The sequence below is a fragment of the Nycticebus coucang genome, chromosome 21 (genome assembly GCF_027406575.1).
Source record: "Nycticebus coucang isolate mNycCou1 chromosome 21, mNycCou1.pri, whole genome shotgun sequence".
In the NCBI taxonomy this organism is placed as follows: domain Eukaryota; kingdom Metazoa; phylum Chordata; class Mammalia; order Primates; family Lorisidae; genus Nycticebus; species Nycticebus coucang.
The window spans coordinates 36,611,288-36,625,136 of NC_069800.1; the positions used below are offsets into that span (position 1 = coordinate 36,611,288).

The following is a 13,849-nucleotide window of genomic DNA, read 5'->3' on the forward strand; positions in this document are numbered from 1 at the left end:
CGGTGTCCATTACCTCCTGTTATCCCCATAGGGACCCTCAAGGGTGGACAAGGGGCCCAGACCTCGGAGAAGTGAGTTGTCCAAATTCCTACAGCTATAAAGTGGCAGAGATAGGATCCAAACTCAGTTGTCTGTCTGGATTTTTGTCCCATCTTCACACCAACCTCTGTGACTCAGGGAGAACAGAAATTTTATGTCTATAAAACCTAAGTGGGAGAGACCACAAGCTGCAGATTACTTCTAGGCCCTGGGTCCCATTCAATCCTCTTGCCAGCTCCCAGGGACAGGTGGACACTAGCCCCTGTGGAGGCCCCAGGACACGCTGCTCACAAAAGACAATGACACTGAACACCTGAAGGAGTTGTTATTACCCAGAAATCTTTATTACAAAAATATTTTGCAAGCCAAAAAGTTTAAGTTGCAACTATATACAAAATGGGGCCTGTTTCCTTCCCAACAGTCTTAAAATAAACTCCCGAAACCATGTTCTTTCTGCAGGGTTGGTTCAACCTCTTCCTGCACCTGGGGTTCGATATACAAGGTATGTGGAATCTCCAGGTTGCCAGGCTGAAGCTAAAGCTATGTATCTTCCGTGGCCTCATTCCCTTATTTTCATCTCCGAGAATTAAAATTAAATTAAAATGGCACCAAGAAAACATTCTTTTAAAATTCTGTGTGTGTGCGTGTGTGCACTCATGTGTGTTGTCTCTGAGCAGAAGGGAGGGACAAGAAGGTTTAGAAGCCAATCTTGTGGAATTTGGAAATAGCCTGAGCCAGGTGGCCACAGCCACTGTGGCTCCCAGATGCCAGAAGGCCTCTGGCTCATACAGCAGAAGCCGTCCACATGATCTGTTGGCTCAGCTAATTCCTGGATGCCATCATGGAAAACACCAAGTCTCTGTCAAGCTGGTGTGTGCTGAGCTTCAAAGTTCTACCGGCAGGGCCTCCAAGAAAGGGCAGGATGGCTCGGCATGTCACTTTTATAGCCTAAGCCAGGAATCCCTGTAGCATCCCATGACCAGGGGGCCGTGCATATTGGCATCTCAACCCTAAGAGCTATACGTGAAGACTGAATAAACAGGCCTTGCAACATCTGTTTCTCTTGGGCCTAGCCAGGTCCTCACATCCCACTGGAAGGGTGGAGGTCAAAGGGTAACTGGGTCACAGCCTCTGCCCAACCTCTGAGGATAGGGGGACAGACAGTGGATCAGCCCGGGCTTCACAGCTGTACCATCCTTCTGCCTGTCTTTGATTCTTTCCAGTTTGATTCTGATAGGGTTTGAGAGCAAAAATGGAAGATTCCTCCTTCTAGGATCTGGAATGGGGCGGTCACTAAGGAGCAGAACCAATGGCCAGGCTCAGGGTCCCTTTCCTCTGCATGTCCCTAAAGTGCTTGTGAGAAGTGGTGGGGAGAGACGTCATCTTTACTCTCCCCACTTTACAGATGCGCAGACTGAGGCATTAGGTCTTGACAAGAATATATTGTCAAGAGGTGGCCTAGAGCAGCCCTGGGCAGGCTGGACTTACCACAGTGGGGTCACAGAAGGCAGCAGAACCAGCCACGCAGCTCAGTGGAGAATGTGGCCATGATAGTCCCAACTGGAGGGCTAACTGTCTCTGGAGAACAGCCTAAAGGATCCTTCTTGCCCATTCTCAGGGCTCTGGGACTTGGAGGATCTCAGCTTCTGCTGACAGAAAATCCCTCCAGGACAACAAACCTCTAGACCTCAGACTTCACAAGACCCAACCAGGTACTTCAACACGTAACAGAGAGCCAAGATAACGCTGCTGTTGTTTTAAGAAAAGAACAAAACAAAAACACCACAGATCAAGTTTTCTAACACCTTGGTTTCAAGATTGCACGTTTCACATTTCTCAATAATTTACAGGCATCCACAGCGAGATGTTGCTTAGTGCTAGCTGGAGAGAGCAAGCTCGGGTCTGAAAGGAGAGGCGGGTCCAGGTGGAACGTCACAGTCGAGCCCCAAAGAGTCATGGAGGGGCCCAAGGAAGAGGAGGGTGTTATCGCCAGGTCCTCTTGCGAGGGGTGTTCCTTGGAGGGTCCCCTCCTTTTCCAGGGCTGTGGCTCTCAGCCCAGGGATAGGGGAGGCCAGGACCATTGGCAGCAACCTCACCAATTCACGGGATATAGGCTCCAGTTTTTTTTTCCAGCTTCTCTGTGGGTGGGGCAGTTTGATCTAAAGGGAAAATTTCCCCCAAAGGCCCCAGGTGGGTAGTGATAGAGATGGTGGTGGTGGGTGGTGGGATTTTTCTTCTCACCCTGGAAGATCAGGCTTTGGAGCATCAAGGAGGCAGTCAAGGGTCTCCAAGACCCACATGTTGATGGATAGAGGCACAGGAGTCCTTGGACTCCAGGCGGCTCTGCCTAATTCCCAGGTCGGTTCCCGGCTGGTTTGACAAAATCAGCTTCCAGATGTGTGGTAATGGGAGGGCCAAGGCTGCCCTGGAAGTGTTGGGAGAGCCGCCCTCAGCCTGGTCCCAGGGCCAGTTCAGCCCAAGCCCTCTGGGAACTGGGCTGGCTGTCCGCATCACTGCTGCTCCACGTGGGACAACAAAGCTCACAGGGGTGGGCCCTAGAGCCAACTGCGGTCTCATTCACTTCCTCTGGACCTGGACGCTGGCATACTCCGAGATGGATGGCTCGGGCTTGGGGGCTGGCTGCTTGGGGGTCCGGTTGAGGTGGACCATGTCCAGGTCAGCATAGGTGAGGTTATCCTCTGGCGCAGGTGGCGGGCCGGTCTGAATGCTGGCATATTCGGTGTGGTTGTTGGGCTCAGCAGCCCGCGGGGCAGGCTTCTTCCCCTTGGGCAGGTTCAGGTCTGCATAGGTGATGTCATTTGTGTCCTGGACCTAAGAGAGACAAAGAGAAGATCATTCCGGGAACCCGCCTCCACCCCAGCCTGCTCACCCAAACTGGATACGTCTGGGTGCTTCTGTCCCCTCCTGGCTTGTACTGGCTCAGTCAAAATCCAGGTCCCTCTTCTGCCAAAACCACTTGCCTCCAGCCCTACCCCTTCCCGTCTACCTTCTCCCTCATGCCTGATGTGTCCTTCTGAACTACACAGTGTGGTCACTGCACAGCTTCACTGTAATGTCCCCTCCTCCTGCTCCTGCCTCTTCCCAGCTGGAAACACCTGCAGGTCTCACCCCTTTAACACGTCCATCCTTAGAGTGTCTGTCCCTTGTAACAAATCCTAACCCACCCTGGAAATTTTAGCTTCAATGTGGCTTCATCCCAAGACCCCTCTCTGCCCCCCACTCCTTCTGGCCCCAGGGCTCCTTCTCTGTCCTTCTTTGGCCCCTCACTCCCCAGCCAGTGCCCACTACTTAGAGGACTGTGTCCATCTTTGGGCCTGAGATGATGCTGCTGTCCCTGTGGGTGGGGACATTCATTCATTTACTAATTCACTCGACAGGTATTTATTAGGAAGCAAATACCAGGGATGGCACAAGCAGCAGCTCGATCCATGTGGAATGAATTAATGAATGAAAGAGCAGATGAAAACGATGGCAGCCTCACTTGGGTAAAGCTGGGCACCAGGAGATAGAGAACAGAGGCTGTGTGAGAATGAAACCGCCAGTCAGCAGGCAGTGAATGTTCCACAGTCAGAAGGCTTGAGTTCGAATCTTTGGGTAATTCATTTAACCTCTCCAGGCCTCAGTTTCCCCATGTGTAAAGTGGGGATATTAACAGTATCTATTGCCAGGGCTGCTGAGAGGATCAAATGAGATTATCTAGGCAAAACACTCAGAACAGAGCCTGGCACATAGCAAGCTTTTATGTTCAATAAATGCAAGCAATCATCAACCACTTAGCAAACTTGAATACCTCCCCATGTGTTAATCTTATCACCTGCCACTGCTGCCTTAAAATTGCCCAACATGAATTATAAACTTTGCTCCCTCTGTGCTCGGCATCTGTGCAGCAGAGGCAGTGTGGAGCTACCCACAACCACCACCTCTTGTAGTCAGTGCATGAAAATGATGCTGATCACAGTTCTCAGGGCCTCCATGCACCATGGAATCACACACATCACCTCGTGTTGGCCTTACCACAACTCTCCTCGGAAAGGATTATTTATTCCCTTTTATAGGGTGAAGAAACTGAGACCAGGGGAGGCTAAATGGTTTGGCCAAAGTCACCCAGCTGGCAAAGAACCAAGGTCTGCTGGACTCTGAGGGTGCAATGTTACAACAGCTCTTCTGTTCTGAGCCCTAGGGATGCCACTCGCTTTTGTCCCTGAACCCAAGTCCATAGGCTGTGACTCCTGCCTGGTGAGGTCTGGCACCTGGCACAGGGAGTCCTAGGCACCTCTGAAAGCTCCACAAGAGCTGGGTTGTGACTGTCCTGCTCATTGTCCAGGACCTGGAACACTGTGGATGGTTGGTTAAGCCTCTAACGTGACCAATTCCTCTCACCATCCTTTCCCCCAGAAGATTCCAGAACAAAGCCCATAGTTACAATGGCTAAGGAAAAGGCCTCCCTCTCCCATAATTCGAAATTGTTGTTTTTCCTAATTACAACCTGAGTGCAAGCCCAGGGCTGCCAAGGAGGCCCCATAGGTCAGGAGAGCAGACCCCACACATTTTGGCCTACAAATAATGTCACCAGCCCGCCTCCTTCCTTAGATTACATCTAAAACGATGACAACAGTCCTGGAAATGTCAAGGACAGGTGGCACTCCCTCGTTCTGGGTTCACAGTGAGGCCTCTCTTATTACAAGATGCTGAGGAGCCCTCTGATTCCAAGGTCTGACAGTGTCAGCTGGTGATGAGAGGGCCAGGTTTCTCAGAAACCATGTTGCCTGGAAAAATACCTTAGCAATACCAACCCAAAGTCGCCAGATTGAGGGAGTGTGCCCTTGAGTGAGGCAATTAATGACATGGGTCTTTTCATCAGCAAAGGCAAGAGAGGCCCCCAAAGGGGGAGGTGGGAGAGGACTGGGGACGGTGCTCCTGGTGCAGGGACCGGCCTGGGCCAGTGCATGGAGGCAGGAAGGGGTTAATCCACACTGAGGGAGGTTGCACCTGGCTCCAGGGCCCCACTGACATAGGACATGCTACCAACAGAGCCCACCAGAGTTGTGCAATGGGTAGCGCTGAGGCCAGAGGGGAAGTCAGGAATGTTAAGATCCTCCACACCCGCCCCGCATCCTTGCAAAGAGTCTTAATTTAGATCTGGATCTGCAATTCCGGTTGATACAAGAAAATCACACCACAGAGATTCCCAGGAAGGGCGTCTCACCAAGGACTGTACCTGGGTTATTTCTCTGGCATTCTTCTCGGGCTCATGCAACCTAAAAAGGAAAGAGACAGATAAAAATACCCTCCCTATCTCAAGCGCTCATGCAAATTGATAAGAATAACATTTAGGCTCCACTTCCGACATGGTCAGAGGACATGGATGAACAGTTCACAACAGAAATACAACTGCTTATCAAATGTTTGGACAAAGGGGTCAATCTCATGAAAAAGGAATTTTAAACAATGCACTTTTTTTTTTTAACTTACTCTACTGGCAAGGATCTTTAAAAATTGTAATATTTGGTGTTGGGGGAAGCAAGGTGAATCTAACTGGCACATTCATGTGTTCCTGGTGGGAGAGACAAATCAGCTCAACCCTTTTGGGAAGCAGCTGGCAAAATCAAGAGCTTGGAAGGTGTCCTCATCTTTTGACTCATAACTGCATTTCTTTTGGAGGAATTCAAACACAGAAAAAGCTTTAAACATAAAGGCATTTATCATGGGTGGGATGGGGGAGGGCAGTTTTCATCGTAGGGCTTTGCCAATTGGGACTGGTTAAGGAAATTAGGATAAATTCACAGATAAAGATTTAAAAGGTTTATAAGACAGTATATTCTTTTAAAATTAGAAATGATTACATTAAGACGATAAGTGAAAAAGAGAAATTCTCTGTGGGATTTTCTCAATTATGAAAAATGTGTGGATAACACTGGAAGGAAACATAGCAAAATGCTAACTGTGGTGGTCTTTGCAAGGTATTTTTTCTTCATTTTAACTTCTCATATTCTCCAAGTGCTCTGTATTATAAAACATCTATATATTATCATTAAAAAAGAAGTAAAAAGAAAGACCAAGATGTCCTGGTAAATCAAGGAAGTTGTTCACACACTTGACTCTGTCCTTGGAAGCCAGGCTTGGCTCATTCAAGAGCAAGGTTACGGTGATAAGTAAACCTGAGCCACTGGTTCAGAAGGAGTTGTGTAAATTCTCATGCTGGCAACTCTGGGGACGTGAGCCTGGATAATGTCAGAAATGAGCAATGGGGCTTGGATTGCTCATTGGATTATTAATGGATTTGGCTTGAGTGCTTGGCTCAAACAGCAGTTCTAGGGCAATGGCAGGCCCCACGTGGCTACAGCAACAGCCCTCCAGGAGCAGAGACACGTCAGGTAGGGGAGATCACACAGACCCAGTCACATCCCACTGGCATCCAGCCCCAGAAGGGGTCTGGTTCAAGTCCAACTCATCACCCTGCTCAGAGTCCCACGCACTCTGGCATGCTGAAACCCTCCCCAGGCTCATTCACTCCCTTGCCCTCATCATGCACCCACTTACCCACCTGCCAAATATTTCAGGGCTCCACACCATATTTATACTTTGACAACAGCCATGAATGACTCCCTTGAATGCTTTTCCTCTTGGTTAACTTTCACCTCTCCTTCATGACTCAACTACGGTGTCACCTCCTTGAGAAGTTTTCTCCACCCAGTGCTGGGCTGGCTGGGCTGCCCGAACATGGCAATCACAAACCTCCCTGCATGTCTGCATGTCTGGTGTATACCGGGGTCTGTCTGTCTGCCATGCTTCCTCACCACGTGAGCACAGGTGCCCAAAGAGTGAATGAACGCCCCTCACGCTGTCCCCGGGGCTCTGCACACTCAGTCCTCCCTACCTCTTTATCCGTTTCACTCCTCTCCCAGATGCTATTTTAAACAGCCCTTTCCCAGAGAAACCTTCACTGAGCCCCCAAACTCCATGCTCAAAACATCAAGTTCCTTTCTCTCCAAGTGGCATTTCAGACTGTAAACAGTTACCCGTTTCTTCGTGTCTGCCTTTCCTCTGGCCTTTCCTATCTCGGGGAACAGCTCTGCAGTTGCTCACCCTGAGCTCAGGCCAGACAAGTGGGAGTCATCCCTGATTCTCCTCTCTCCTCTGTCGCAACCTCATCTAACCCACTAGAAGGCTAGTCTGTTTCACCTCCAAAGTGTCTATCAAACCCAGCCACTGCAACCTGTGCTCTCCACCATCCTGGCTCCCCGGATGCATGAGGGAGCCTCCTTCCTGGTCTCCTGACCCCCATTCCTGCCCCGCTGCACCTCAGACTCCACATTTAGAATGCATAAATGATGTCACATTACTTTGCTGCTCAGAACACTCATTCCCTTCTCATCACATCATGAAATCCATCTCCAGATCCCCACTAGCAAGGCTCTCACGCTCTGCCCACTGACCACTCTAGTCTCCATCCCTCTCCTGCCCTCGCTACTCTGGTCTCCTCCAGGGTCTATGCACATGTCCATTTGCTCCTGCCTTGGGGTCTTGGCACTGGCTGTTTCCTCCCTCTGGTCTATTCTTGCCCCGGGTACCTCCATGGCTAGAGCCTTCTCATCCTCCTTCTAAATGTCACCTCCTCAGACGAGCCCTCCCTGACAGCCCCACCCCCACCACCCCACTCTGTTCCACCCCTTACCCGCCTTTATTTCCTCAGCACCTGCATCATACCGCTCATTAACCTTCCTACTTGTTTAGCAACCTGCATCCCCAGTGGACCCTGTGAGGAGGAACTAGGGGGCTCGTCTCACTCACCGCTGAGGCTCCAATACCCACTCCTGGGCAGGCAGGCCACCAGCCGCCCATATGTAGTTGCTGAATGAGTGAAGGAATGAATGAATCTCTCCTGCTGGCTCCTAAGTTGCATGAGACCATGACTGCCTCTTTTCTGCTCCCCTCGGCTAACCCCCCACTCAAAGCCTCACTCAGTCCAGATGAATAAATGAAAGAAGCAGGGAAGCCCTAAATATTCCAAGAATAAATGCGGTGAATGTCTGACAAGTGAACAAATGGCCGATAGAATGAACCCCAGTGCCCAATTAAGGGAGCAGAGACACATTTTTCTCTTGTCTGAGCTGGGGAAGATTACAGACAATGTTCTGCTCGTACATTCCTAACCCGGAGAGTTAGAAGAAGCCAATCCCTCCAGCAGCCCTGCAACCTGAACAGCCTTTGAGCTCAAAGCGGCAGCCTCCCCCCTCGCAGCCTCCCTGAGGTGCCCAGTGGTTACCCATACCAATGTCCTCTGGAAAGCGTCTGATCCCAGCAAGCCAAAGCTGAAGCCGGCCGCTGCGTGGGAAACCACCATTGCCACTCACTAGCTATTGCTTTGGTTTAGAGATGAAAGGGAGCAAGTGACATCATGGCTCCCTTGGTAGGCTCACACTGGAAAAATAAAAAACAGGCAGAAAATGGTTGGCTTCTCTGGGGAAGAAGAAATAGGTAGCAAGAAACACTTGCTGTGAGCAGTGGGGATGAGCACCAGCCAGAGAAATTGGAGCTGGAGTCGTCATTCCCCAACTTACTAGCTGTGGGACCTGGGGAACTTCTCTGAGCCTCGGTTTCTCCCACCACAGGAGAGGGACAATAATATGATAACCTCCCAGCACAGGGGTTCTCAGAGTGTGGCTTTAACAACAGCAGCATCAGCGCCACCTGAGAACTTGTTAGAAATACAAATTCGGAATGAGAGACACAGGGGGTGGGGCCTAGTAATCCCTTAACAAGCCCTCCGGGGACTCTGCTGCACACTCCAGTTTGAGAACCACCGTTCTGTACAGAAAAGAGAGTAAATAAACTGCAGGGATTTTGCAGTAGTTAAAATCACAAATGGGCTGACATATGCAAAAGCACAGACGGTGCCAGGAGCACAGTAAGTGCTCAATAAACGGTGGCTGCTGCTGTCACTATTATCACTGACAACATTCTTCTCTTTGGAACTCATTGTCTAATTGGGGAGTCAGGAGAAGTGTAAAAAAAAATGACAGCAACAAAAACAGGACAAAAAAGGGAAAGAGAGAGCCTTCTGGATTTGGGGCTGTGTAGCCACTGAAAGGAAGCCATTTAGGGATTCAGTGAAGGAAGAGACTGGCGAATGCTGTTGCTTTATTCATTCATTCATTCCTTTATTCCACGAACCTTTACTGAGCACCTATCCTAATCCAGACACAGTGCCAAGTTCAGTAGCTACTAGCAGTGAACATGAGGCCTCGACACAGTCCCTGCCCTGCCCTAAGAAGGGTGGGTTCTAAAATGGGACAGGTGCAGAGACACCTTAGACCTACTGGTGTCAGTGCAGGGGCACCAGAAGGCTCTCAAGAAGCCCCTGACCCTGAGGTGATGCCCTTGCTGAGCTCAGAGGCAGGACCAGGGGTGCCCAGGAGAAAGGAGGGCCCCACTCTAGCTACCATGCCGTGCACTTTCAGGGAGTGCAGTTCTCACGTGTCCTGTGTGGCATGTGAACAAGGCTGGGGAGCACATCCCAGGGGAGAGGCCAGTGCATCAGGGTGAGGAGGAAGGAGATGACGGTCCAGAGACTGGGAGGAGGGAAGGGAGCACAGTGTGGCTGAGCTGCCACATGCAAGGACAAGGGGTGGCCAGAAGTGAAACTGTGATGCAAATGCAGGCATTTGGACTTTATCTTGAGGGCCCCAGGGAGCCATGGAAGGCTTTTTGGCAAGGGATAGAAACGAATTTTACCCTTGGAAGAGTGTGCTAGGTGTGGGAGTGTGATGGGCCTGGGCCTGACTATAGGAAAACACATCTCCCTGGGATGCAGTGAAGAGCCTCATCCTGCAGGGGATGTGGCTTTGCGTGTACAGGGGAGGAGGGGGCCAGGAGGCTGACAGGGCTTATAGCAGACTGATGGACAAAAGGGGGGCACGCGATGCCTCCTAGAGCCTCTTTGGGCAGGAGAGATGCTCCTGCTACGTGCAACCACTCTGCACCATATTTGTAACACCACTATACCCGTCACTGTGCACCCCAGCTCAGGACACAGCACTCCACTGCCTCAACCTTGAGGTCATCCTCTTGGCTCTACCTTCAACAGACATCCAGAATCTGAATCTCTCTCAGTCCACTCCACCACCTGGGCCCAGGCTACCATCCTCTCCTGCTTAGATGGCTGCAATATTCTCCATATGGGCCTCTCTGCCTCCATCATCACCCCTATTGCCTGGGCTCCACATGTAGCCAGGGTGACACATATAAACAAGTCAGATTACATATATACTGTGGCTCACCATCCCATTGCAGGCAAAAGCCTCAGTCCTTTTTTTTTTTTTGAGACAGAGTCTCATTATGTCACCCTAGGTAGAGTGCCATGGTATCAGCTCACAGCAACCTCTAACTCTTGGGCTTAAGAGATTCTCTTTGCCTCAGCCTCCCACATAGCTCGTACTACAGGCGCCTGCCACAACGCCTGGCTATTTTTTTGTTGCAGTTATTTGCAGGCCTGGGCCAGGTTCAAACTCGACTGCCTTGGTGTATGTGGCTGGTACCCTAACTGCTGAGCTATGGGTGCCGAGCCAGCCTGAGTCCTTCTAATGGCCACAGGCCTCAGACCACTGGCCCTACTCCAGATTCTCAGTCCCTGCTCTGCAATTCTGAAATCTAGAGAGCTCTAAAAAAGATCGTGAGAGAGACATAACCCATTTGGTGGCAAAACCTGACCTGAACTAACATGAAGCTATTTATAGTTTTATTTATTCATCACCCTTAGCATGGATGTCCACCTGTTCCACGCAGGTACATTCACATGGCAGACTGGGGTGCTGCCCCTGCTCTGCTGGGGATGAAGATCAGAGGCTTTCCTGAAAGCTGAAAAAGCCTTTTTGCTAAACGATTCATGACATACCTGGCTGCCTGGGCTTCTGTGAAGGGACTGAGCATCTGCGTTTCCCTGATCTGTCTCTTGCCCTCCCCTCCTTCTGTCTGGCCCTATGCACAGGCCACCTCCGTTCTTTGGTGCACATCCTACCCCAGGGCCTTTGCACTGCCTGTTCTCACGCCCCGATGTGCTCCTCCCTCCACACCCCATAGCCACAGGTCCCTGCTCATACGTACCACCTCTTTAGGGGTGGCTCCTTCCTCTGCCTGACAACACCACCCCCTGCCATTCCCCTCCTTCCCCTTGGTATGTATGAGGCGTCACCACCCGACATGCATGTGACGTTATGGATCGTTCCCTGCTTGTTGCCTGCTTCCCTCACTGGTGCCTGAGTTCCATGAAGGCCTGGGCTGATCTTGCTCGCTGCTGTACCGCCAGCTAACCCAGAGCGGGGCTGGCACACAGTAGGAGCTCAGCAACCCACACTGTAAACGTGGATCAATAAACTAACATACAGGCTGTGATGTAATTCCCCTGCTGCCCTGACCAGCTGTGAGCTTCCGGAGGGCGCAGACTCTGTCCTACTCACCCGGCACTCCCTGGGCCACGCCGCACTGAGGTAATCACAAATATTTACTAACAAAGGAAACGGCAAAGTATACAACTTGGATCTGGGGAGCACGCATCAGAGGCACAGACAGGATGTCTGTGAGCACAGACCACGAGGGACTAGATAAGGGCCTTGCTGTCTGCACACAGCAGGCACAAAATCAGTGCCTCCGTGGCCGAGACCCCTCCTCTGGGACAGTGATCAAAAACAGACCTGGCCTGAGGTGGTTTCAAAAGAAATAGAAACGCTGACCGGCGCAGGAGTGAGGGACAGTGGGCGTGGATTACGAACGTGCTGCAATATTGGGGTGGGGGTTGTCAAACAGCCAAATAATAATTGCCAGAGTCCTGGGCCAGTCATATACTTACCTTGTAGAAGAAGTGGAACCCGAGGCTGAAAGAGAAAACAAACAAAAGCCAGTCATTTAAGTATAAACATAGTTTTCTTATGTAACTTATTTGGGAGCAAAGGTTACCTCCAGGGATGTGGGGAGCAATTACTGAAATCAGATCCTAGGAACCACAGGAAACCCCCACACCCATGCAGTGGGGTGGTCCCCTCTCTTCCATCAAGGAAGCCTATGAGGGGTAGGCTAGGCCTTCTTGCTTTCTGACTTCTGAAAATAGCCAAGGTCCAAAAGCAGCCTTCAGCCTGGGAGGGGCCCAATGCCTGGGCCTCACCTCCATTCAACCACAAACCTCAGTGGAGTTCCTCCAGCACACCCAGGTCCCAGTCTGGGGCCTGTACTGCTACAAAACAGACTCTAATAGGGCTGTGAATAGGGAGTCAGGTATGAACCCCAGGTCTGCCACTAAATCACTTACTGTGTGACCGTAGGTGGGTCACTTTGCTCTCTCCGAGCTATTGTAACTTCCAGGGTTGGGCTAAGCAACCGTTTACTTATATGTCAACACTTTTCAAAAAAGGCTCTCAGGAGGAAAGAGTGTTGGTCTGCTTCAGAGGTTTTAAACCAGCAATACAGGGCAATCCACAGAGAAGCCTCTAAGATTCAGCAGCCATTGTCTCCCATTTTGCTGTAAAGTTGTAATTAAAAAGCAATGCGTGCAGTAATGGGCAGGAGGCTGCCGAGGTGCAAGGATTCTCACTGTCAGGTTAACGCTCAGTGTCTGGGCGGGCACTGGGTCTTCAGGTGGGCCGAGGCCAGCCAGGACGCTGCAGCTCTGTGTGTGACATCTCAGTAGAGGCTGACAAGGGTATAGAGTGCGGGACATAAGTTGCCTCTGGGATCCAGGGACAGGACACCTATTGCCTCCACTTTATACCAATGGGACTTTGGTGTGAGCTTGGCTCACATAGGTGCTAAGCGTTGAGCTGAAATTGGGACACAGTACTGTGAGTCCTGAGAGGTAGAAGATGGGGGGACCCCCCCAGGGCCCAGAGAGGAAAAAAGGGGTGTCTGATTAGGGTGGAGAGAGATGAGTGTTCAGAGTGGCCCTGGATGTGCTCTCTGGATTTGAGTATGAGCCCTACCACCTACTGGCTCTGAGACCCTGAGCAAGCTTTACAACTTTCTCAAGCCTCAGTCTCCTCATCTGTAAAATAGGGTCAGTAATATCCCCCACGAGCCCTGTGGTGAGGACTGACTGTTACTACAGGTAAATTTCTGTGAGTAGAGCCTGGCAAGCTGGAATTGCTGAGTGAGGGCTAGCTGTCCCTGTCACCGGAGCCTGTGCTTGCACACAGACCTGCCACTCAGGCTGGGGGGCCCTCACCGGCATGGGCAGCTCTTGGAAACCCACTCCTCCCTCACCTAAGCCCACAGCAGTGAGCACCTGTATGTCAGCAGCCTGGCATGGTGCCCAGGGTTGAGCCTTAGAAAGGATGGCTGGGAGTTCACTAATGGCCACCATGAATGCTCCACCCCACGAGCTGGCTTGTCACTCTTGGGGGGCAAGGGACTGGACTCCCTACTTAAGGAGGGGTCCTTCCTACTGGGGGCTCTTCAAGTACTTTAGAGAAACCATCAGGTAGATCTCCCAGTGACACATTCTCTAGCCCTCCCAGATGGCAGCTAGGGCCAGCAACTCCCAGCAGAGTCCTCGCAGCCAGCCCAGGATGGAGGGAAACTTGGGGGCAGAGGTGGACGCAGCACAGAAGTGATGATGTGTGGCTGATGCAGGACACGCCTGTCTAAGCTCAGCAGGGCGCGTGGCTGCATTAGGACAGGTTGGGAGAGTACTTTGCAGGCTGTGGGTCATAGCGGCTCACAAAGCAGCACTTTTAATAGAAAACAGAATAGAGTGTGATGAAAAGGAAAATACCAGAGCTTCAATTTTATACATAAATGCAGG

At 51.0% G+C, this 13,849-nt stretch overlaps 1 protein-coding gene across 5 annotated transcripts in view; it reads right to left on the minus strand.

Annotated features, from left to right (window-relative positions):
* Positions 1-364: 364 nt before the first annotated feature.
* LOC128573581 (tyrosine-protein phosphatase non-receptor type substrate 1-like) overlaps positions 365-13,849 on the minus strand; it is a 43,082-nt gene continuing 29,597 nt past the window's right edge. For 4 of the 5 annotated variants that reach the window (XM_053573836.1, XM_053573839.1, XM_053573837.1 and 1 more), the window contains exons 7-9: positions 11,906-11,930; positions 5,267-5,318; positions 365-2,871 (exon numbers count right to left, since the gene is read on the minus strand). In XM_053573836.1, coding sequence (XP_053429811.1) covers positions 2,617-2,871; positions 5,267-5,318; positions 11,906-11,930 — 332 coding nt within the window. In that variant the 3' untranslated portion in view covers positions 365-2,616. The remainder of the gene's footprint in view (positions 2,872-5,266; positions 5,319-11,905; positions 11,931-13,849) is intronic. The other variant, XM_053573840.1, reaches the window with a different exon arrangement.